This window comes from Temnothorax curvispinosus, unplaced genomic scaffold (genome assembly GCF_003070985.1).
Source record: "Temnothorax curvispinosus isolate PA1 unplaced genomic scaffold, ASM307098v1 QBEX01002996.1, whole genome shotgun sequence".
Taxonomy (NCBI): Eukaryota; Metazoa; Arthropoda; class Insecta; order Hymenoptera; family Formicidae; genus Temnothorax; species Temnothorax curvispinosus.
In genome coordinates, this window is record NW_020212776.1 from 775707 (window position 1) to 801686 (window position 25980).

The window sequence follows — 25980 nt, forward strand, 5'->3', positions numbered from 1 at the left end:
TAGATTGTCTCAGAGTTTACTTTTAATACTAATAGAATTCTTATAATTTTATGTGTTGTGTAATATGAAAAACGTTCAGAGGAACAAAAAAAATACATATGTGAAAAACATATGTAAATTATGAATCCATATGCAAAATTTTTTTACAGCAACCTGACATGAATCATTGATCGTCTGAAGCGGACTTTATCCTATTCCTTGTCAGATACGAGCAAAATTACTTCCTTTTAGATTTCTATCGTGAATAGAACCGCGCAATTTTATCGCATTTTAACGTAACGAGGTATTCGCGGTTAACACTGAGCACAGAGTGATATAATCCAAGGTTTTCAGAAAACTGCGGTAAAGAATGACGAAGGAAGAAACTTGTTAAATATTGCGCAACATTGCGCATCGATATCCGATTGCCGCCACACAAACGAAATCCGTGAGAGAAATTAATTGTAATTGAACGTGATAGAGAAGAGTTTAGTGGAAATCATAACAATAGCGTTATAAGAACACTCAACGACACGTGGTCAGGTCAGGACCTAAGCGGATCGAATCGTAAAAAAGTTTCGAGTCGTAAAACAGTAGGATTTATACAACCGACAAGAATGTCGAGACTGTCGAGAGGATAGTTTTCTAATTCTCAAGTTTCTCACGTCGAGTTTTCCACTAATTTTCCATGTCGATCACGCGCGCATTCTAAATAAACATTTCCGCTGCACTTGGAACGGCCGAAACGGTGCCAAAAGACACGCCAAGAGCGTTCGATTACGTACCGAGCGCCTTCATGAACTCGTCGAAATTCTCGCTGCTGAAGAGCTTGTAACGTTTCCCGAGGAATTCGCTCGACATGGTGATCGACCGGACGAAGCACGCGGAGAACGAGAAGACAGAGATAAAAAGAGATCGGCGACGACCGGGGAACGTCAGGCGATACAGCCGGGGGACCACTGAACACCTCCTGGTCGATCGGCGCGATTACAAGAACTGAACGGTGAACAGGAACGTTAGGTCGTCAGGATGCGGAGTGTGCAAGCTGGTGCGAGCGCGAAAACTCGGTGTACTGTACTCGGTCTCCCCCAAACTCCCCAAAGCTGTTCATCTCTTTCTCTCTTTGCCTCTCTCCTACCATCTCTTTCTATCTTTAGCTCTCCTTCCTCGTCCCACGCACGCCAGACCGCCAGACTCGTCGCTCGCTTGTTCCGCTATCGATACCGAGGCACCGACGAGGGTCGCGCTCCCTCTCACAGCACTTCCTCCTTCCCCCTTGCGCTCGGAACCGCCCTTTTCCCCTCTCGTTAAACAGCTGCGTCTCTCTCGGCTCTTTGGTCCTCGGTTCTCTCTTCCCTTTCGGTCCTTTCGCCCTTCCACTCCACCGCCAAGCACTGAAACTTCCCCGTCTCGCTCCCACCCGGAGTTTCCCCCTCCTCGAGATCTCCTCTTCGCAGCTGCGAGTCCTACTTCCTACGTTCCTCCGTCGTCCTACCCTGTGCCCTGTGTCCTGCCTTGCGCAACTTTCTCGTCTTTCGTCTACCTTGACGTGTCTTGCGACACGTCGATTCTTCGTTTAGCCTCTTGTACACACGCGCGTCATGCGTAGGAGGAAAAAAATGACCAAGATATTTATCGAGTCAATTAGACTATTTATTTTTAGAATAAAACTGATTGCTGATGAAATTACTGCAAAATATTCCTTGATTTCGCAATTGCGATTATTACTGCAATCGTGATTTATTATGTTACCTCAGCGTATAATTTTAACGACGCTAGCCGGAAGTATTGTAACTGCAATTTTTGAACGACAACTTCCAAGTTGCACATTGTATAAGAAAGTGCTCTACTATACTACTACTACTACTATTAATTAAATAATTGTACAAGTAACAAGCGAAAAGATGAGCTTCGAGAGTGCAACGCAGTTGCATTTATTCATTTGACTTAATTAGATATAATTACCTAAAGAGTCTAAAGACTCTCGATAATGAATTAATTAAACAAGTAATAAGCGAAAAGGTAGGATTTGAGAGTGCAGTGCAGTTAACAGTGCATAAATTAACGTCATAACAATCTGTAATTATCAATAAGATATATAATGTACATCGATGCATAATTTATTGATAATTTATTTTATTGATAATTAAAGTACGTTATATAATATACATCAATGTTTTTAATTATGTATTCTATTGACAATTAAAAATTGTTATAATGTTAATTTACACACTATTAACCACGTTGCACTCTCAACTCACCTACCTTTTCGCTTATTACTTGTTCAATTTTATTATCGAAAGTCCTTAGGTAATTATCTAATTAATTCAAATAATTAAGTTTCGCATGCTTTCTATTTCTGTTTTCATCATAATTACTGACTTTTTCGCAGCTGTAAAAAAAAATTCCCCTTGCAGGTTGCGAAAATTACGTAATAATATTAACGTAGTTTTTTTCCTAAACAGAAAAAAGGAAACTATACTTATGTAAGCGAACCGAAACTCTATCGCCTTCGACTAAACAATTCGTAAATATTTATGGATGGATTTTTTTGTTCGAAAATTTCAAACAAATCCATCCATAAATATTTACGAATTGTTTAGCCGAAGGCGATACAGTTTCGCTTAAGTAGTTTCCTTTTTTTTTTTTTTGGAAAAAAACTACGTAAATATTATCACGTAGTTTTCGCAACCTGCAAGAGGAATTTTTTTTTTAACGAACGGACGCATTGTGCGTGTCGGCAAAATAAACGCCGGCACGTGAGTCACGTATGTACAACATATAGCGCGGTTGTTACGATTTATCTGCAATAATCTGTATCGCGCGCGGTGAAAGAGCTCGCGGGGTTATCATGGGAATCGCGAATAATGACTTCCGTATCTCCGACCGCGCGCGCATACGGCGTTAAACGCGCTTTCGGATATACGAGTATGAGGGCCGCGTTCGAGGAACGCGCTATTAGCGCTATTTGCTTATTCTATCTTTGTTTTACATCTAATGAGCGATAAAGATAGAACGATGCGGTAGCGCTAATAGCGCGCTCTCCGAACGCAGCCGAGCTAATTCCAAGTTCAACAACGGTGAGCGCAAAGTCGAAGGTGCACTCCTCGAACTTGACATGCGTGATATGCCCGAGGTATACACACATCGGACGATACGAATGCCCTCACCTCATTGGTCGGGCGGATCAATGCGCGCGACTTGACGACGAATCGTTCGTACGTTCGAATAAACGGCTAATGGGCACTCGCAATCTCTCGTAATTCTCTCGTAATTGCGCTCAAAGTCCTGCTTACGCGTGTGGGTGTGTCATGCTGTATTATTTAAGTATATTTCGATTCACGTACGTTCGTACGCGCGGAAGTCCCATTTGTCGCGACGCTCACACGTGTAAACGTCGCCGCGCGACTCATTTAACTTTCCGATGAGCTTCTGCATACGTTGGGCCGTCAAGATATACGCCGACCTTTGAAAGTCAATTTATTTCTGTTTCTTTCTTTTCTTTTCGTCATTGCTGAAACTATCGATTAGTTCTGTATTAAGCGATTTTTAAATAAAAGGGTAGTAGGAGGACGAGAATTCATGAATTATTCCTTTCAACAAGCAAAAAATCCGGCGACCGAGACGCGTTGAATTTTTCAACGACGCCCCAATATGTCGTCTGGATACGAAGAAGGCCGGCGTCGAAAGTGTGACGCGTCGTTCGCGTCACTCGCGACGCCACGTCTGATCGCGGTGGCGTCGATTTCGTCGCTCGCGATCCCGCAACGCCCGCCACAGCACGGTCGATAACGGTGCGGTGGAAACGCGTCGACGTTGCCGTAATCACGCGCAGCACACGCTCGTCGGACGCGCGGACGATGTCGCGTAGCAACACGTGAATTCCGACAGCGACGGGCACGGCGCGGCGACCGGCGTGACGCGGCGGAGGCTTGGCAACGTCGCGGCGGCGCGAATTCCGCATTCGCCGTCGAGGGGTGTACATCTCGCCGAGTCTCGGTGCCATGCCGGCGCGAGCACTGCGAATCGGCTGGAGCGTTCGTCGGCGCACCGACGACGATTGTGATTTTCCAAAGGGACGTCTCGCGAGGCCAAAACCAAGTGCCTCGTCGTTTGCGAGAGGAACGGCACATGGCTCTTCGCCTCGCTTGTCGCACCGAAATATATCTTTCGCTCTGTCGTTGCCTTTTATTTTTGAAACTCCCTGCCGGGATGAAGTTGTCCGCTCTCTCCCTCTTGCTTCCATACATTCGCTCCATCGTTACTTCCTCTCGTCGGCCAATTTCACCCACGTGAAGCGAATGGGGGAGATCTATCAACACTATTAACAGTTCGCTATCTTAAAGCGGTTTTTTCTACTTTAACTTCTTTCTTTTCCTACATCGTTCACGTATGTTTCAGGTTTCGTTTCATGGTAAACCATTTACCCAACTTGCGACTTACTTAGACTCGCGGTTTGCTAGACCGTTTTGCTAACTTTGTTAGCCTGATGCTATTACTATTCGCGAAGCACTTGCGCTAATGTTATTTGTACAGTTGGAATCTTTTTTCCATTGTACGACAAGGGACGCTTTACACTTGTTTCGCACTTTTACGGAAAATAGCGACGCGATGTATATCCAACGAGTTATTATTCTAAACCGGAGCAGAACTACGGAAACTCTCGCATCAATATTCTTGCATTACAATTAAATCGTGTGCCTATAAATGTCTTAGCGACTTCCTGTCGTGCGACTGCTTTTATTACTTTTCTTATTACGCAGGAAGCGGAAGTCCGGGAGTCTTTCGAGAGTCATTAATGATTCCATTTTCGATCAATAACTTAGAGGAGCCGTGATTCAGTTTTCGATTCTATTCGGCAAACACACGACTATTAGGCGTGCGCTCGCGGAAACTTAAAAAGCATATGGATCCTTCCTGCCAAGTCATTCTCGCGCGGTGCTCCCGAGATATGAATTTCTGCGCGCCTGGGTCGCACGTGCGTGTGTGTGTGTGCACGCATGGCGTGAGTTATTATACGGCGACGCGATTCCGCCGTTCTTTCGGCCCGCGGCGGCCCTCGGCGCGGCCTCGCCGACCGAGCGGGCGAGCGCCGCGCCGGTCTGGCAACGTCGCGGGTCGCGGGCGGCATAGATTCCGCTCCGCAACCGCAACCGCACGTTTGCCGCCGGGCCGCCATGATACCAAAGCCGTGCTGGCCGTGCAACGGTTTCTCCGCAGTGACGCGCAAGCCGCTGCCGACGACGCGACACGATAACGTCGCCCGGGCCACGACTGCGGCTCCGTTCCGTTGCCGATTTCGATCACTTTATACGCAATATTACCGATTAACCGGTGACCACCGCGGTCTTGGTGGAAGGTACGACGTGCGGTGGGAGCACCGCCGATCGATCTTTTTCGAATTTCAAATCCCTCGATCGAGGAATTTGGGAAAATATTTTTTCGCCGTCTCGTTATCTGAATTAAGACTCTCTCGATCGTGCTGGAAGGGACTCCAGCTCGATTTCCAAGAGATTTCGCAAAAGTATATTGCTCGAACAGTTTTGCCGCGACCGCGAGGTGCAAGATCGAAGCTGCGAAAGGCGAAAGGACTATCGGGCGAAGGAAGGAATTGAAGGAAAGAAGATCTTCGGAGGCTCTATGAACATGTTCGACACGGAAAGGTTCATCGAGGAAATAGAGAGGCGGCCAGCGATCTACGATGTGAATCGCGGCGAGTACAACGACCGTAACGCCAAGATGACCGCGTGGGACGAGGTCTGCCAGGTGATGGTACCGAATTGGGCGCGCTTGACGGACGAGGAGAGAAATGTGGAAGGTATATAGTATAGCATGGCCGCCGCAATTGATCGATCCGGATTCCTTCGGCCGCGTCGCGTCGCGTCGCGTCACCGCCGACCACGGCGGAAATCCGGAAAACTTAGAATTGCCGCGAGTCGATATTTTCCGCGCGATCGGATTTGCAAACGATTGAGTCGTGTTGAAGACGGAGAAAAGAATTGAACAAAGACTTTCGGGTGAAAAAAGTTGGACGGAGGTCTCCTCGCGTGTGGCTTCAAATTTTGATAAAAGATGGGGGGAAAATGCACTGCAGTCTTGCTATTATATGTATTAATTAAATTGATATTGTATAGCGTGTTTTATCAAATTTCTATTTTATAGATATTTATTTAAAAAATAGGTTGAAAATTAGCCTTCGTAATTCTTCATTTTTCCTCACAAAAAGAATTAGCAAGAGGAAATTTTTTGAAAATCTTATAAAAGAAAGATTAGATATTTGAAAAATTGTTATTATTCTGCTATATCTTGTTAAAGGATGAAATTTTAACTGTTGAATTATAATAATTTGTAGAGAAAAATTTGCGCGGGAAATGGAGGAACATACGGGATTACTTCATGAAAGAGCTGAAACTTCAGAAGTCGCAAAAGTCTGGACCCGCCGGGCGAAAACGAAAGAAGTACATGTACTTCGATCGATTGTTATTTCTCCTGCCGACAGTGGAGAACAAGAGGTAGTATTAGTTATCGTCGGAATTAAACGGCAAACGATCGATGTTCGCACGGCTAAATTTAACCGTCTTTTAGGGGTTCCGCAACCATTATTAACCCCTGCAAATCGGAGGAGAGCGAGGGTGAGATGGACAATCCCGTGATTGAGGAGTACGACCCTCTTACTCACGGTGCTTCCATAACTGGTAGCCGGGAATATCTTCAGGCGGGTACTCCCTCGTACAAGGTGTGTCCGCGTTATTCGAAACAGCAGCTCTGCGAGACGTCCTTCACGCCCTTCGACAATGAGATACACGACATCCTCTCATCGCACAGCAGTCAGCGCGTCACCCTTGACGAGGACGACTACGACAAGATGTTTCTTCTCTCGCTGCTGCCGATTATCAGGCAGGTGCCGGAGGAAAAGAAGCTGGATGTCAGAATACAAATACAGCAAGTTCTGGCGATGGCACTCCGTCCATCCGATAATAAATAAACGTTTGGTACGTTTTATTTTTTGGAAGGAGGAAGAAGGGAATCAAAATGCATCACGTGGAAAAAGATTTTGTATCGATTTATACTATATATGAATATTTTTTTCTAGTCTGTCCTTTTAATTAATATTTTCTTGGATTCTTGTACAAATTTTTTGTATAAAGATGGAATAAAATCTATTTTAAGTTTTAGCCTAATTTAATTTTAATAGATATAAGATAACACAAATTATTTCATTTATTGTGTCTTAATTTTTATAAAGTTTACGCTCGGTAAAGTACTTTGATATTTAAGATATCACGGTAAATCGATAATTGTAGGTATAGCGTACTTATAGTAAGTACAATAATTGCGCAAACTTTATGAGTTGTAACAACAAAAACACGGATTGTATCAAAATAACTTAGCGTAAATTATAAGTATGGAATATTCTAGGATACGCGTAATGGATAAATTTTATACTTTATACTTTAAAGTAAGCATGAACATAAATACTGCGTCTGTGATATATATTAAACTCTACTCGACAATCGAATAGACGACGTCATACGCGCAATATGACGCAGTCTTGTCATGCTAGGATAATTCAATTGAAATATATTACATATCGCACATCTTATTCTTTATATTCCTATTATCTAGCCTTTTTTGTACTTTTATACCTGAATTCGAGTCGATTCGTGAGCGTCATTGTTATATCATAAATTCATTTTTTATTAAATTACCAAGATCGTTTTAGTTTAATTATTTAAATTAAATGTATCAAAAATGTATCCATTTACCAAATGCGATAACTTATCGATGGCTACGGATTTTATCCAGCGTCACGATGAAGCATGGAATATCATCAGTAGAGAGTAGCAAACTTTTTACGTTACCGATATTGGATAATATCACAATAATTTTTTTATTAATTACAATAAGGCAATGCAATATATTGCTCGATTTATATAATTTAATAATAATAATTAATCATCTTGTGGTTTTTAATTGTTACTTAAATATGTTATTTAATATGGATATTTTTTTACCACATGATGATATTTGATTTTGCAAGTAAAGTGTGCCGTAAATTTCAAGATTACATCTATACATGAGCTTTTAAACGATAAAGAACAATATATTGTTTAGCTCGCAGTTGCAATACACAATATATACATATTTATTTTCTTTTTTTACAGGTATAAAATCAAAATCTCTAAAACCATCCCAGTGAACACAATAATGTCCCAAATCGGAACATATGACGTCTTAAAGACGTCGGTATGGCAGGTATGTTATTTATAATATCAATTATATCGACTTACAAGAGAAAGAGAGAGAGAGAGAGAGGGGTTTGCGAAATTGTTTTTTATTTATTTGGAATTTACATCGATTTTTCTCACTTTAAAAAGAATATGCGAATCAACGTGTTCCTTTGTTAAATTGTTCGTAGAAAGCGGCGGTCGGTTGTGTCTTATAAACGATACGATTCAGGTATTCCTGATGTTGCTTCTGCTGCTCGGCAAGCCGCAAATTCTCCTCCGCAATTTTCTTGTTGAGCTCCCTAGAAGAATATAACGTAGCACTTAAGGTGACATTTACACGTTTAAACACGAAATTTGAATATCACAGAATTTTCAAACAGGTTTAAAAAATCGTAGTTTTTTCGAAATATGTCATTAAAAGTGATACTGTTATAAAATACATTTAAATATCTTTTTAAACGATAAGAGAAATGTTAAGTACGAAATTAGTTTTAGGATCTTACGATTTTCTTTGATTTAATTCGCACTCATACGAGTATGCTGTTTGAAGATGCGAATCCATTAAATGATCCCAATCCTCGTTGATACGTTTTTCTTCCAGCTTGATTTTCTGAAAAGATGAGTTAGATAAAAGTTTCCTCACATTAATTAAAATTAATAGTTGTAAGTGGATTCATAACTGCCAGTGAATATTTTAAATGCGCTACATTAAATCAAAAACTTTTATTTTAAATATATTATGCGTGACATCATGAATCCGCCGTGATGTCATCGATTGACGCGATCCGTGACGCATCCACAGTTTTGGCCTTAGTTGTCATTAACGTGTATTGTAATGCTTATATATCTGATTCTTATATATTGAAGAATCAGATCTTATATATCTGATTATCAAAAGTTTTAACCCGACATTTTTCATATCGCAATTAAAAAATCAACCTGATGCTCTGTTTCAGGTACTGAAGAACATTAAGAAGCAATAAGGAGAAATTAATTCAAAATACAGATGATACAAAAATTCGTACTTATACAAATTCTACAGTACTACTTATAGTGACTTATACTAACATGAATCTCTTCCATTTGCTGTAACTGAGCATCTCTGAAGACCTTCAACTCGTCCGCAGTCATGCCCTTGTATCGGTCCGCCAACGGCTTGCACGGACCGCGGGTGCTCTCAGCTTGTTCCCTAGCCTCGGTGAGGAAATCTCCAGTCACGTGATTATAAATTTCCGCTTTCTTGTCCTCCTCGTCTTGAACGGCTTCGCAGTGACGGCGATGCTGCTGCTCCTCGGCCTGCAATCGAGCGGAAATAAATTCCGCGAAACCATCGCGGAGCGTCGAAGGATATAAGGGCCAGGGACGCGATCCGCGAACCAGGCGAAGGGGCGGGACGGAATTAACGCGGAGCAAGAATACGAGAGGAGGTAGTAGGGAGGGAAAAAAAAATGAAATCGACGACACTTTGTTGTGGTTTATCGGGGCAAATTATCGCGGCACTTTGCACGATGATGTCACGAGGTTATTATTCATCGACCGCGAAAGAATCACGTAGGCGACTTTTATATCCCGCGGCGAGTTAAAATGCACCACGGACTGCACAAAAAAGTCACATCGCGTCTTTTGTTACGTTGTATCTGTGTCACTTTATTACTACGAGCGCTCTTCGATCACATTTGTTCTCTCGAGAAAGTTAATATACCAGCGACAATATCTGGAAAAGGAGACATCCCGGCAGTAGCGTAAATTAAAATTCAATCTATCAATACTTATTCATGCATGTCGTAATGCTGTAATTTTTAAGTGCACAAAATTTTGTTTAAAAAAATATCAGGTTAGCATTTATATATATAATGGATAATTATGTATCTTATCAGTAATTAAAGGTTGATACAACATTAATTTACGCACTGCTAGCCGCGTTGCACTCTCACAGCCCACCGTTTTACCTGTTACTTGTTAATCTATTTATATCATCTAGTCATCTAGTGTTTGTTTAAGAAGACAAATTTAGACTTTCCCGCAGTAACTTTTATACGGTATATCAGGTTAGGCCGGAATTTTCCTACGAGAGGCGTGACGCAAAAAAAAAAGAGGACAAACTCTATTACATATATTAGGAAAATTGAAGTCGGAGGCAAACAGACAGATAGCGTATATTCTAATGTGTCAACACCATCATGTCAAATATAATAATGCTCGGATCGATCGCTTCATTCGATGTAAGTGGGCGCGTATTCAAATATAGATGTGTTCTTATCCTCAATCGGACATGATCAAGGGTTAGCCGACTGAAAAAAAACCCGGTTCTTTCCGCGAAGCGGTTTAACAAAAACACTACCCTTCTCTCGAGCATCCATCTTACTCGCCGCGGATCTGGTTTCCTTCTATCTTCGTCCAGAGATCAAATCGGTCAAAGGAATCCATTTTTTGCCGATAGAAGACGCGAAAGCAAAAACGACGGAGTCACTCGACTAGACAGCTGTACAAAACGCGAAATAGCAGCAGCTGCTGCTGCATGCCATTTGGAATGGGACCGGGAATCATCATGAAGATCGTACGGTCGATTTTATCTAATTTGTTAAATAAATTGAGCCTCGTCCGCTTTCTCGCGTCGGGTCTAGATCAAAGGCGCGCGAATAGAGAGGATCCTGCGTGTACCAGAGCGCGATTAAATGTCGCCGTCGCTTCGTTCAGCCTTCGCCGGCATTCCTCCTCCATCCGCGTCAACGTCATCGCGCGCTTGTCCCTGGAGAGGACGACTTCCTGATAGGCATCCTCGGCGTCTCGTCGTGCCTTCTCAGCCGCCTCGCGCTCCTCCTTTTGCCTTTGTATCCACCAACGCATCTGCTCTCTCTGCGCCTTCAATCGCTCGGCAAGATTGCGATCCTCGCCCTCGAACCTGTATACAGCCGTAATATTTCATCGTTCCTCCTCTCTTCCGCGGCGTTACGCTCATTACCATCGCGCCAGGGTGAGCAAGCTGCGGGGTAAATTATCCGCGCGAGAGGATCTTTTGCCCCGAGAGAGAAAAAATATCGTTATATACCGTGTTACCGTGTACGCGCAATAGGTCGCGGTTTACAAATCGCGGAAATTAGTTGTTCGAGATTTTAATTACGAGAATCTTAATAAAGACCGAGGAGAGTCATCGGGAGTGCAGGAAACAGAATAACGAGTTTCACAAGCATTCTTCTATCTTAACTTCTGGAAAGTCCGAGATAAAAACCTCTCCGCGACTTTTCTCTCCCGATTGCACCACTCATTGTTGGCGGTATTAATCAGGCTATTTACGCACTTCTGAGCGGACGCTGCTCCCAAGCTCGGATCGTCGCCGTTGTCGTCCACGCGCGCTGGAAGCGATTTCTTTAACGCCTCGGGGTCGTACAGGTCGTAATCTCGACGGTCCTCCGCTCGCTGATGGACTTGTCGGTAGGACTCGACCTCCTTGTTTATTCTTCGCCTTTCCTGCGAACAGGGAAGCGTTTCTCTCGATTCCTCCGGGTTTTTCGTTAGTGGCACGTGACACCGAAATCGCCGAGTGTGCCGGCTCGGGTATCGAGCGAACATTCCCGCGTAATTATCGGCATTGACGGCACTCAATTACCTCCTCCTGCCGTCTCTCCAAATGCACGGCATGCTCGTTGCTGCGAATGAGTGCCTCGTCCAATTGGCATTCTTTCGTCCGTTCCCACTCGCGCTGCTGCTTCTTTTCCTCGACTTGCTTATCCAAGAACTCCTTGTCTATCTGCAAATGTCAGGGAAACAATCGCGCGAATCCTATCGCATTGAGAAGCGTGCAACTTCCCAGATTGTTGGATCAATCAAATGTCGCGTTACGCTCTCCGTCAAATTACACTTGTGGAATTTACCGGTTAGGGATATTGGGAAACAGCAGAATCAGTTGAAGCAAGATTCTCGATCAATTTAGCCGAGAGTAGATTGTAACAGATTTAATGGTAAATGTCAGTGGTAAATATCACAAAGAATCTTCTTAATTAATTAGGAGAACGCAAGCTAACAAAATGACTGAATTAAGAATTGAATTAAATCAGATTTGATCGAAATAAGATGTGAGAGTCTAACAAAGGATGGAACACTCGGGACTGGATATACTCACTCCAATTTTTCTAACGCGAGGATTAAAGATGCGCAGTTTCCTCGCTTCTTCGATTTGTCGTTTGCGTTCTATAGACGCAACGATCTTGAGATCCTCCGGAGTAGCGCGTTGTTGAAACTCAAGCATTTCGGATATTTTTCACGGAAAATCTGAAAAGCGCGGCTTTTTTACGACGGCAAGGTTACACGAGACCGAAAGCGTGAACACTGAACATATCTAGACTTTTCGGTCGGGATTGTCGGGAATCGAAACTGAAGTTTCGTTACCATGGAGAGTTTGCCTGTCGAGGAGGGTCGCACGTAGCCGTGCCGTAAATTCCAGCTGCATGGTATTTATATGATAGGAAGAGATAAAGCGCGTATATCGCAGTACGTTTGGAATTCAAATAATAATATCTCAGTTAGTATCGCGAATTGCCCAATCAAGCGGAATTAATCATTAATTTAAGAGAGGAAATGAACCCTAACGAGAGTCTACGAAGCGTAAAATACGCAATAATATAACACGTCAATTTTTTTATCGTAATTTTACGTAATCCATGTGTTATAAGATCAATAAAAGCATTAATGATGCTTTAATGGAACCATTAAAAAATAATAAACGAATTTTTAAATGCTCCAAGAACGCTCCAGATTTCAACAATGTGAATTTATCGCTTCCAAAAAGTACTCTTTTGCGAGCGAGTTTATCGTTTTCTGGATCTATTTTAATTCTCCTCCGCTTGGCAGGCGCTTCTCTTTGACGGCTTTTTCAAGCCCTGGAGGCCTCTCAGGCCTCTTTGCTCGTAATTATGGCAACACGATCAATACCCGGTGATTGGAATGTTGCCGCTGCGCGACGTTTGACTTCGACCATGTGATTATCTGTCGAAAAAAAAATATTAAGAGATAATTATTCAGTTTATGATAATTATTCAGCTGTTAGAGAGACACTGAGAGACACCCGTACGGGTGTGTCACGTGGGGAGCAGCTGTCGATGGTCGGATGGTATAAACATGTGTACCGCATTGTTATCTGTTGATTTCGTGAAATCCATCTTATTCTCTTCCGTTACGCGCGCTGCGCCGATCCAATTTGTCATCGTATTATTGCGGCGACACGCGCGATAACGAAAGCAGAGAGGAGGGGTCGTGTCGATTAAACATTTTAATTGGGTTAGCCGTATCTCTGCCTTCGATAAAACGCCTTGCAACTCTCACGAGTCCGGAGGCCATCAGCCGCAGGGTCGCGTAACCCCTAATCGCGGTTGTTTACTTAACAAACGCGACGGTAGAACGGTAGTATCTTTATTTTAATTAGCGATCCCTGATTAAGCGTCGATTGAGCTGGCAGATTTTGTGGAACTGTTTTGACTTTGAAACGTCACGCGCGTAATAAAGCAGTAGTTTGATTAAGGCACCTGCTGCCTTGGCTCGCCCAACATATTGACAGTAAACATTAATTACTTTTGGCAAAATTATAAAGAAAAATAATGTTAAAAAGTGAAATTATTTTTGCAATGTACAGCGTCATTTGTCGTTTTAATGTAGTGTTTTTATATATATAAAATAATTATCGTAGTATTAAAGTATATCGAAGACTCCCATTTTGTTATAATTTAATATGTGAAAGCAAGTATTTTTTTATTTCAATTCGACAGCTTGTTTTCGTCCTTGATTAGGCACAATTCAATTTGACATATATAGACTATTTATTGCTTGTCCAAACAAAAGAGCAATTTTCGATATATTTTGAAAATGTATTCTATCAATTAGAAACGTTATTTAATTAATTGATAAACTTTTTATTTTTATGTACGTTGCAAGAATTTTCATGATATATTTTCTCGCTTATTCTGACGTATCAATCCAAGATAGCTGCAGTGAGTAAATCGGAGCTTTAATTGGGGCATCTGGAAAGACTTATCGAATATGCTGACAATTCTCCATATCTTATACATTTATTTTTTAATTATTCTTAATCTCGTTCTGCTTTCTAAAAATTAATTGGGATTTTTAAATATAAGTTTCTCTAGAAAAGATGATCTATAATTTCTGCTAACAGGATAGTGTTCTATTCTATTTGTGTGCCGTAAAATATGAAAAAAAATTCGAGAATCCGAATATATAAATGAAATATTAAATGAAATATTATAATGAAAAAATTAAAATAACACGGATAAAACGTCATATTTTTTTTGGTTTCGACATCTTTCGACGCGAATCACAGATCGTGCAAAGTCTATATCGCATCGTTGTAGTCATCGAAAGAGAAAGGTGTCTCTCGATCATTTCGACGTCAACTTCAGGCCGGAAGTGGCGTTCGCGGCAAGCGGAATGAGCGGGCGAATCGCGGATCAATCGCGCATACATCAGTCTCGCTTGATTAATTCCCGGGGGAGGGTGGGCGAGAACGTGACGCGGCCCTTTCGTAAGATCGATCACCACCCGCGCGTTACGATGGAGCGCCGTGAAAACGCCGTTACAATTTTAATCAGGCGAAAACCACGCCGCGATACGATCGATAGGGTGACGTATAGTTAAAATCCGGCTCGCGCGCGAGCCGTGTTCTCTACGCGAGAGTCCACTCCTCCCTAGGCCACGAACCGCCATGTTCGCGGGTCGCGCGAGGTCGGCGCGGGAGGAAGGACGCGCCCCGTTCGCCTCGTCGTGAAAAAAAAAAATCGCCGTTGACAAACAGAGTCTCGGCGAGCGCGCGATAAGGAGGAATCCTCTCCGCGTCTCGTCGCGCGCGGGCGCGCGTTCGCGGCAATTTGCGTCGCGAGTTGTTCAGCAATCAGCCCGTCGGCCGTCGCGATATCGCGCGCGCACGCCTCGTCCCCCCCGCCCCTCGGGGGCAGAGGGGGAGAGAAGGAGAGGGAAGATGCGCTCGCAGCATGGCGAGACTCTCGGGCGCCTGCGTGGCAGGGTGACGTCATTGGAGAACCGGGGGCAGCTCGTCGTCCACCGTCCACCAGCACCAGACATTCAGTCTCGCCTTGGCGTTCGAGGAGATTGTACACGTTAAGTTTCTCTCCGCGATCGGCTCACTCGCGCTCTCCCGCGCCAACGAGCGGCCCGTCGCGTAAGTTTGACATACCGCGCGATCGACATACCCCAGAATCGATACCGATCGCCGGGACACTCGGTCGACGGAGGGCGGAACTGATCCAAGAGACGCGCGACACGCGACCGAGAGGAGGACTGAGGAGGAGGACGCGCGCGCGCGAGCGCGTCTGATTGACTAAATCGCGCCGGTCGTTCAACCCGGTGTGCGCGACTACGAATATTCTTACGCAACCGATCCGATCGGGAGAGATCGGGCGCGCGGAGGAAAGTTTCTCCCAGCGACAGGGGGGGCGCTCGTTTTCCTCGCCGGGAAAGTCGGAGCTCGGACACGCAAACGTGACACGTGCGACCGCCGTCGACCCGCGCGCGCGGAAGGATCGAACTCTCGGCGGCCGCGGTGCGTCTCGCGGGGGATGCGCGCCGCCGTCCTCAAGTAGAACCCTGCGCGCGAAACGGAACGGAGGGAACCCTCCTTCCATCGGGGTCCACCCGAAGTTGATCCCGGACGTGACAGTTGTTATTATTGTTGTCGTCGTTGATTAATAGACTTTGCTATGCGCTCCGGGCTAAGCGTAGTATGAGAGGATGAGCTGCTCGGTGAAGATCTCTTGCGGCAAGAACTGGGGCTCGCAGCGCAGGATCGGCTCCCTCGCGGAGGAGACGAGCGCGTGCCCCGTCACCTGCGCCGGCGGCCTTCAGGCCGGTCAGTCAAACGCGACGTCGAGCTCGACGACCAACACCGTCGCCGTAGCCTTCAGCAACCCCGTCGTCATCACCACCACCACCAGCACCAGCACCGTCACCGCCGGTAATCAGAGGGTGGTCCCACCACGCCCCGTCAAGTCGATCGCCGCGAAGAAAGGGGAGGACACCACGAAGCTGCTCAAGTACATCGACGATAACGTCATCGGCAAGAACGGCACGTTCTTCGGCCCGTTCGGCCGCAGGAAAGGTCAGTGATCAATATAGTAGACAAGTAGACCGTTTTGCCACCCCTTCTCGCGCCTCTGCCCCTCCGCGCATCCCCCAATACCCTCGGCCTGCATGGCGGACGCCCCAAGAAGCGAGCCGTGCCAGCTCGTTGGGATTGTTACGATATAAGTTAATAAATAACGCTGCGCGTCACTTTCCACCGTATCGCCGTTCAGTTGCCCGACTAAGCGGGCCCTCCATTTTTGTAGCGAATCGTCGGGATGATCAGCACTCCCATGAAATTGAATACGCCCCCCGCTCTCAAGGCCGGAGATAATTTCTTTTGGCGATTTCTTTCAGCGCTCCGGAATTCTGCCTAGATTATTTGTTACATATATATACTATCACGCGATCGTCTGCTGCAAAATTAAACATGTTTATACGCACTTATCTGGAGCAGCGATAAAATTAGATATTATCACGTATTTTGTTTACTATACCCAATACATTTTTTGCACTTCGAAATATCTATATTAATGGGATCATTCTTTTGTTGAAACAATCTTTTTACTTGATATTTCTTTGACAATTTCCAAACCGTCAATAATTATTTACAAAGGAACGAAAAAAAAAAACGGAGCAGAATTTTTCCGAGTTATTTTTAGAACTCGTCGCGTTAGAAGAAACATACCGTAATTATTACAAGACGCTTATAAAAGTTTGTTTACAAAGTCAAGGTGCGATTTTGTTGCTCCGAAGATCAAAGAAATACCAATGAGTCATCGGTGTCGTAATAATAGCATCGCCGTGTCGAGCTTCAATTCGGGACTGATATAACTTTCTGATTATCTCTCTCGCGCGCGCCAGCCAGCCGGTTAAAGTAAAGTGCGACGGTGACTAATTGTGAGAATTTGCTTCTCGAGTTATGTGTCGTGTGGTGTAAGCCTTCGCCCGCGCTCGATTGGGACACCCTCCAAGTGCCGCTGGCGTATATACCTTCCGTAATTCGATACTACCCCACGGAGCGGTAGCGCCCGAAACCCTTGCCGAAGTATCCCCAATTAAGAGCATAAAAGCCGTATATTTTTAGCCGCCGATCGATCGCTCGCGGAAGATTTCCCTGTTGACCCGCGCTCGATGCCGAATCGATATCGAGAGCCGATATCGCGCGGCTTCTCTCCCCCGTCGAAAATTTCCCCTACGCCGTTCCGTCACAGTCGCTCGTTACTACTTGGCGCTCCCGCCCTTACAAAGGACGCAAACGCGGGTAAATCGTGCGCCATATCTCTAATTAACTTAAGATAACTCTTGCCTGGAGCGCCAAGGATGTTTCCGCATAATTGGGAATGTTTCCCCCATTTTTCTTTTTTTTTCGTGATAAAAATATATTTGTTGAAAATAAGTTTACTACAGGACAACATCGTAAGAAGCCAAATTTATTGGATATAAAAAAAGAAAGGACGTAGGAAGATAGTAAACAAACATTTTCGACGATTTTCTTCTCCAGTTCTGACTTGACAGACTTTAAACATTTTTGAAATTTAAAATAGTAATGATATCGATATGTTCTCTAGAATCTAGCTGAGTTTATTCGGATTCCTTGAATTTTCGCAGTATTTAATTCTACTAGGAAGAACTTCTTCCTTCTCGGTAGTTCTACTTTCGTGATTAAAAGTATCGATCTTAGGAAAGTGTATTTGAAGAAAGAATTGCGATTCGAACTCGACACTTTCGGAGACGTCGACTCCTCGTGGCGAAGCACTCTGTGCTTCTCGCAAGTTTAGATTGCGCTGTTGCACAATGCACCAACATGCTCCTTTCACTTTTACATCCAAACAACGAAACGATCGGTCAATGAGCGTAAAACCACAATGAACACACACACACACTACACAAATCGGCGAGTAATTTTTCTGCAATAAGTTCCCCCGAGTTGCAAAATGCTTTCCTTATCGAGCGCTTTTATCGTCTCGTCGGCACGTGTAAACACACTCCGCCGCTAAAGTTGTTTGGCGGTTTCGTGTGGCTGACCATCAGGCGTGTCATTGTCCGAGGATTACTTTGAAAGGCCACGTGCTACCTTGGAAACTCCATTCGTTGTCGCGATCAATAAGGCTCGCGTGAAAAGCGTCGCGGAGAACCTTGAACGCGGACGAAGGAGAGAGAGAGAGAAAGGAAGAGAGAGAAGGGCCTTCGTCGTATCTCATCGAACGAATCGTCGGTGGTTAACATCGCGATGGACGACGGACTATTTGGAGTACCGAATCGCGGCTTATTTGCGCGAAGTCGGTTCCTTCGAGCGTGCTCATAAATATCGTCGAGCTGACGTCATGCATGGCTCGGCGCGATGGCGACCTTAACTCTCTTTCACGCGCGCTAGATAGTTCTCTAACGGAATCGCGTGGCGGCTGGACGTCGCGGAGTTGCAATATCTTTTTTAACGTTACGGCGATGATCGACTTATTTGCTTAACGAAGTGAAAGTCTTGCAGAAAATGCAGATTGCGACTCGCGTGCGGAACGCGTCGGGGATCGGTAGTTTCTATCACAAATTTATGAGCTTCAACTTCTATTTATGGACCGAGGGAGATACTGTATCCTTTTCCTAATCAAGCGCCTATTCCTGGTCACGTGGTTCGTGGCGGTTCTACGCGCGAGAGATGGTGGCTTGTAAAATTCCGAACCCAAGGATCGTAGACGTACACCGCGTGTCGCACACGAAACGATCTCGTGATCTCCTACGCGCAGTTCGTGACTTCCGTCTGTAGGCACGTGTCAATAAATAGCTGAAACCAATCGTGCACTTACGCGGCTCCATTTAGCGAATAGACGACGCCCTGCTCGACCCGATCGTGCCTCGCTAATTCGATTTGCTCTTTCGATGGCACCCGGCTTTTTGTCCGAGCGTCAAAGCCGCTTAATGGCTTGCTCGCGTAATGAATGAGTGCAGCGACGTTTGACGGCAAACACCGTACGAGTGGAGTATGCGTATCGTGTGACAACGTGATCTACGTAAAAATCACAGGAAGCACAGAGAGTGCTTCATCACTAGTCAATATATCCGAAAGCGTCGAATTCGAAAGAAGAACTTTCGTTTGAACATTTTTTTTCAAAGTCAGTACTCTTTCGAGATCTATTGTAACACTTGTAGCGACTGTACATGCAATTTTTCCGTGGACAGTGGGATTTTTCGTTTGACAAAAAAATACGTGACACTACGTAACACTTCGCGATTACGAGCTAGGATTATTACCGATGAGGCGAGAAGTAACACGTGTAAAAGTGCGATTATATCGCTGAGACGACGCGATAAGCGCGGCAGGCACGGCGTCTTTAAAGCTTATTCGCGCGGATAAAATATCGCTGATAAATATATTGTCACTATTGTCAATATTTCACTGGGTGGCAGTGTGGTCTTGTGGTAAAGCGCCAGACTCGTAACCTCGAAGAACCGGGTTCGAGTCCACCTGATCACGGGAATTTTTATATTCCAAACTGCAACCCCGCACGAGTGGGGCTCCGTGTGGGGAAACTGGGCTATCTTTCGGAGGAGACATTAAATTTGAAATTTGGTCGTCAAGCTTTGGGGAGCTTGGGAGTATTGTGGTAAAGTTAAATTTTTACTTTAGAATATATTTTATTTTATTTTATATTATTTTTATTTTATTTTATTTTCTCCAAATGACGAACGTTAGGGAGATGGCCTTCACCGAAAAAACAGGTTCGCCGCCGCGTGATTCACGACGCTCGGTGGGAAGTGACGGAAATCTACATGAAATTTGCAAGTCGAGCCCGTCTCCGTTAAAATAGAAGCCCAGAATTCGATCCGCTTCAAATGCAGGCCTCGAAGTTGCAGGTCATATTCCTGTTTTAATAATCGCCAGGAACGGAGGTAGGGAAACAAAGGAAAAGATCTTTTTCTTTCTTTTTTATTTAATTCATATTTATAATTCTGTCGTATTAAGAAATACCAGTAAGAGACAAAAATTACAAGATAAAAAGTGGCGCGACGCGTCAGTTTATCAGATGTCTCGATTGATTTTATCAATCGCGAATTTAGGAAGATATTTCGCTGCATAATGTAGTGGAACTCGATGCGCTTAGACGGTTCTGCCAACAAACGAGTTTCTCGAGTGGGTCAGATGTTCGTGATGGACGACCCGTTGTCTTCCGACTAGGTTGATCTTGGTCTGACACATCTCGAGGTCGATGGGAGATGCGATCCTGTTAGGCCACTATTTCGCGCGGTCTCCGAAGAGTCACGTGATCTTCCGAAGAAATAAGGATGACTGCGTCATCAACGAAGAACGACTCGTCCATCTCGTCTCTCCTCTAACATTCTTGTCTGGCAAACAGGCCAAGTCAATATTTCGTCGGAATTAAGAAATTGGAGTGGTGTCAAGAAAATCCATTCGGTTAGTTAAATATTTGTCAACTCTTCGCGGCGAAGTTGTCTCGATTTGCAACAGTTCTACGAACGTTCGAGGAACAGCGAGCGTTTAGCTATATATTTTTGAAATCTTCGCCGTCCGAGTAGCAAAAATATACGTTTGAGCGTTCTTATCGAGAGTAAGAGTCCGAGCGGAAGAATTATTAAGTGTCCCCGGTCATCTCTCCATTATCTGCAATTTATTTCCTCGTATGACAGACGGCGAGAGTGCCGCGATAGTTCGACTCGACTGCGCTTCAATAACGGCGCTTCAATAACGACATCGGTATCATAAAGCGCTATAAACCTAATCGAAGTCCGTCAATAATGATCAATAAATGCGCATACGCACGCACGCGCCGCGTCTCTCATCGATTCGACAATTTCGTCGGACATTTCTGAAACGCAAACGCCGGATAACGCGTTCCCGGATCGGCAATAATGGCGCGTTTGACCCAGTTTTACTTGTCCCGCACCAGCTTGACCCAGTTTCTTCCTGGTCGTCTCAGCACAATAATACTGGATCCCGAGCTTGAATGGATGGGCGAGAAATATTCTCGCTTCGTTATAACTCACTTTCCCAGAGACAACGCAGAGAACGTAATTCGTCACTGATTCGCGAATCGCAATTTTTCGCGAAACATGTAACGTTTTAATTTCGTCATTTAAGCGAAATGGTTGAAACGAAAAGACGAGAGAGAACTCGTAATCCAAAAGGATTATAGGGCGATATAAAAAATTTACAATCAGCACGTTAAAGAAAGAAGAATAACGTACGAAAATGGCGATAAGAAAATCTTTCGCGCAAATCTTTCATTTCCAAACACCTTCGATAATTTTATTTCGATAAAATCGTGTTTTTTAATTGACAATATGATGGAATAAAATTTAACGCGAGTTTGAAGCAGATATCTAATAAATTAATGATGGTCGCCGTCTGATAATAACTATATCGGGCCGTGATCTGAAAAAATAATTTATTAATAACGCGTGAAGAGCTGTTTGTACTTTCGGTCAGTATATCAATATCACAAATCACGATCTTAGATTATATTTCTAGTAATGTTTTTTTAATCGGACGAGGAATTAATGATTTGGTATCTGTCTCAGTTTTATCATGCGCAGCGATTCTTTTCACTGATATTTACAGATAAGTTTCTCTTCATTAGATTCATGACACACACACACACACACACACACGCACACAATGTACTTCATAATAACAAAAAGATATTACGTACAGATACGGACATCAGTGACTTAAACAGAAAAAATAGTTATATCCGGTAATGAGATAAGACAAAAGTGGCGGCTTAGCTAATAAAAATTAGGTAACCATGTTTATGAGAAGATGTTTACCTCTCTGATTTATTTATTATCGACATTAATAATTATGTAAGCATGTTGATTATTTGAATCGAATGCAATGTGAGTTTATTATGTACCGATAACGCGTTTCCGAAAAAGAAATCAACAAACATTCGACAAACATCAATATTTTTGTTTTCGTTTTTCAAGAAAAGAATATTAAGCTATAATTGATTCACTTTTACACATCAAAACGTGTGACAAACCATTAACGTGTCAATTTTATTTTATCCTGAAGCACTGGAGTTTAATTAATCAACAATAGCAATTAGTAGCAATTAAAGAAATTTCTCTGAAGGACGATCTGTCACCGTGAAGAATCCGAAGGATAATTCTCCTCTCAGCAGAGAATTACGTAGTTGGCCGTCACGTGAATACGCGCGTTCACATACGTATACGTGTATCAAATCGTGCGTCACACAACGTTAGCATTGTACGCCAAACATGCACAAAGACGGGTATTCATCCGATGTCACCGCGTCAGACGTGCCGCAAATCTCGCCCTTTGCGCGGATTAAAACAAATCCACGGTCTTCGATCGGAAAACTACTCAACGGGAATGACTAATCCGGCATCGAGTTCAAAATGGAGTTAGCGCGCACGCGAAACAAGACATCGGCATCGGGACGCTCGCGAACGGATTTAATTAACGGAAAATTTATCGCACTCGAGGAACACGTGGCGGACCAACCTATCGATGCCATGTTTTTTGATTAAGGCAGCGGTGTTTGCAAACAGCCTATTATCAGATAAACTAAGTGATCGCCGATCATCGATATAAGTAGCATTTTGCGACGTTATCGGATCCGCTTGAAAAAGAATTCTAGAATGCGTGTCTTTTTCTCGCCCGCGACTCTCGGTGTTATGCCGGCCCTCATCGGGTATGCCCGCTGTGTAATTTTGTTTTGTTACATACCCCAGGATCGGATTTCCTATGTGTTCACCTTACGCGCGGCTCATATGTTATCGGAGCTGCACTTTGTTGCGCTTTATTATTTTCGACATTCGTCATTCGTTCTCTCTGCTGACACGCAAGCTGCGCGTTAACGCTCTCGCGATCGTCACGATTTCGCGCGACAAATACACAGTTGAGTCACTGTGTGATTTGATTTGAAGAGCAAATGAAGAACTGTCGTCACGCATTTTGATAGGCGATATCTTAATGCGCTTTTGTGTAGATAAAAATGATGACACGGATATATTTTGTTAGATTAGCGAAAGTTATCAACAGAAAACATTATTATTTCGCTAATAATTCTGTCGTTATTAGATCGTTGTATTATCGTATTATTATTACTGCGGCGTGAAAGAGAGGACTGAGTTATCTTCATTGATCAAATCGATTCTTACTGTTTCTCTTACATGAAATGGAAAGCCACTCTAAATATCCGGCATTTCTCGGGGCCGTTATATCGTTAATAAACAGCTCGACTTTCTTGCTTTGAAAGTCTCGGGACGGCTTTAACATTACGTTATATGGCCACATTTAAGACGTGTTTACCAGCGACACGCGATGCCGATGTTAATCCAGGAAATTGTCGCGGGTTCTCAAACATCGTACACCGTAATTTCCTCTGGCGTGCGCGCGCATACCGTGGAACACTCTCGATCGAGAAATGCGAGATAACAATAATTCTTGTTTGAACTAGATGTCCGCGGCGTCGTCTCAGGTTCCGCTACAACGGATGTCCGATAGCAAATATCTAGAAATAGACGTGACGCCAACGTCGGACGTCGGTATCGTTATCAAATGAAAACCCTACCACACCGCTTGGTCTCGCAATCTTGCACTTTTACCAGAACAAATATTTGACGCTGCAAACGCATTGCAGATGCAACGTGCACAATTACGCATAAACGTCTTGCGGTTTGACTTACCACAGCTCTGCAAACGTTTAACTCTTTGAAGCGAAAAGCTTTCACGTTTATAGATAAACTTAAGCAATTAATTGATTACAACATTACTTATGCAGATTGTAAGGCGTGCACGAATGTATGCAGTTTGAGCAGCGAGTTATTGATATTAAAATAATTTGGTAATACGATTTTGATAACGTGAACGCAAAATACAAAACACGTAGATGTCCCGGTTATTCCGTTCTTCTTTGAAAACGGCGAACGTCCCGGTTTCTTGCTGCTTATTGTCTCGGCCGCCGTAAAAGGACGTGGTCACCGTGACCGTGCCTCAAGGAGTTAAGGGTTATTGGAGCGGCTGTGCCCGTCGTTTAGCCGTAAACCCGCATTCGAACGCGCGGCCTCGAGAACGGGATACGTTTTGTCGCGCGTCTCGCACTTACTCGCGTATGTAGGTGACAGACGCGATCCGCGAAGCGAGGTCCGTTAACGGGACGCTCCGTAGACATACGTATATATATATATATATGCGTGCCGCCGCGCGACCGATCCCGGAGACGACGCGGATTCTCGTCCTCGAATGCGTCCCGCCTTCCTCTTAAGGATGCCGCGACACTTTGCGTCGCGTCTCCTCGCGGAAGCGAGAGAAGCCCCGTCGAATTTACTGCCTCGTCCACGTCCCACCGGTTGACGACGCGACCCCCATTACTCCGGGGCAATTAGATCGTCCGTTTTTTCTTTTCCGAGGGCCCCTGAATCGAGGGCGGAATCGTATGAACTTGTTCACGGCCAACATTACGTCGGTTGCTCCATTGTCCACTCGAAGATTTTACGAGCGACCGTGGCGCAACGTGGGCGTAAACTCGAATGCGTTCTTGTCTCAATCTTCTTTCTGATAACCGCGGCACGAACTTGCCGTTTAGTTTACGATTCCGCCTCACGCGGCCCTTGAGAAGCGTAATTGGTCTTTAAATTAAATACTCCTCGAGTATACGACCATGTGGAGTAACGCTCGAAAAGAATAGAGATGACTTTACGAGAGGCACATCCTGTTCGGAATAATTTCATTTACCACTCGTGCGGTTTTACACGACCGTCGTAGCAGTCGTTTCACGTTATTCTTTCGACACGCAGTGCATTTTTATTACGATCTCTTTTTTTTTCTGGACATATGATATCGCGGCAACGGCATGGAGCAGGAGCACTTATCACTACGCGCATTAGTCAGCCTCGCGCGCGTGTTGGATAATTTGATATCACAGTGGAATCGTGTAGAACGCACGCGAAATTGTCGGCGAAACGTTTTTAACCTTTGCACACGTCGTCGGCTTCGTGCTGGCACACAGTACTTCGTTAGGCATGCACGCGAAGTGCAACAGCTACGTATTAAGGAAACGCGTAATCATCCGACGATTAGCCGATTATTAAGCGAGATAACAGACATTTCGCGCGAGGTCGATCACACCTTTTCCATATCCAACAAAGCCGGACGTTTTCTAGCCGTTTGAAATATTTTCTCGTTGATTACGTGATGACTTTCAAAGAAACTCATTTAAATGCGAAGTGTACATTTCCTCTTTACAACATTCGGAACTGATCGGCAATTAAGACACCGATACCTTGTTTTAATTCTTTTCCGACTAAATTATATAACATCTAATGAGAGTATAACAACGCGTGTAATTCAGATTTTACGAAATAAATTTTACAAAATACAAATTAACTCACGTGAAATAAATAGTATCTAAATTGAAACAGAACGGGATTTATTTGTTTGAATTGAATGAAAGTAAAAGAGGCCATATCGTATATCGTGATATATGTGATTTTTATTTATTTACCGAAGAACGTGAGTGGCTTGTGTTCTAATCTGTTTTCGTTTCTTTTCTCACTTTCCATGTGAAAGCGAGAAAGAAACGGTAAATAGGTCATGATGCATTTACACACTCGTTGAAGTGATAGATCGAGCATAATCGCATGTATAACATTGAATAATGTATAAAATAACTGTTGTTTCAGTTTTTGCGAATTAGCTTCGCTA

At 44.0% G+C, this 25980-nt stretch overlaps 4 protein-coding genes across 5 annotated transcripts in view; 2 read left to right on the forward strand and 2 right to left on the reverse strand.

Annotated features, from left to right (window-relative positions):
- LOC112452146 (fatty acid-binding protein, muscle) overlaps positions 1-1033 on the reverse strand; it is a 7182-nt gene extending 6149 nt beyond the window's left edge. Inside the window, exon 1 of the mRNA XM_025012218.1 lies at positions 765-1033. Within this exon, the coding sequence (XP_024867986.1) occupies positions 765-840 (76 nt within the window). The 5' untranslated portion in view covers positions 841-1033. The remainder of the gene's footprint in view (positions 1-764) is intronic.
- A 4088-nt stretch (positions 1034-5121) lies between these two features.
- LOC112452162 lies at positions 5122-7101 on the forward strand. Its single transcript, XM_025012244.1, has 3 exons — positions 5122-5797; positions 6332-6491; positions 6565-7101. Exons 1-3 carry the CDS (start codon positions 5620-5622, stop codon positions 6962-6964), a joined length of 738 nt encoding a protein of 245 aa, XP_024868012.1. The 5' UTR covers positions 5122-5619; the 3' UTR covers positions 6965-7101.
- A 1248-nt stretch (positions 7102-8349) lies between these two features.
- LOC112452171 (RIB43A-like with coiled-coils protein 2) lies at positions 8350-12817 on the reverse strand. Of its 2 annotated transcripts, XM_025012264.1 has the most exons (8): positions 12597-12817; positions 12331-12479; positions 11818-11958; positions 11509-11678; positions 10872-11112; positions 9279-9506; positions 8714-8820; positions 8368-8509 (listed from the first exon to the last, which is right to left on the reverse strand). In XM_025012264.1, the coding sequence occupies exons 2-8, from the start codon at positions 12454-12456 to the stop codon at positions 8368-8370; spliced, it is 1155 nt and encodes a 384-aa protein (XP_024868032.1). In that variant the 5' UTR covers positions 12457-12479; positions 12597-12817. The 2 variants fall into 2 exon arrangements, with proteins under 2 accessions (XP_024868033.1, XP_024868032.1); XM_025012265.1 differs by lacking the exon at positions 12597-12817 and having other exon boundaries at positions 8350-8509; positions 12331-12456.
- A 3145-nt stretch (positions 12818-15962) lies between these two features.
- LOC112452170 overlaps positions 15963-25980 on the forward strand; it is a 44935-nt gene continuing 34917 nt past the window's right edge. The window contains exon 1 of the mRNA XM_025012262.1: positions 15963-16329. Coding sequence (XP_024868030.1) covers positions 15963-16329 — 367 coding nt within the window. The remainder of the gene's footprint in view (positions 16330-25980) is intronic.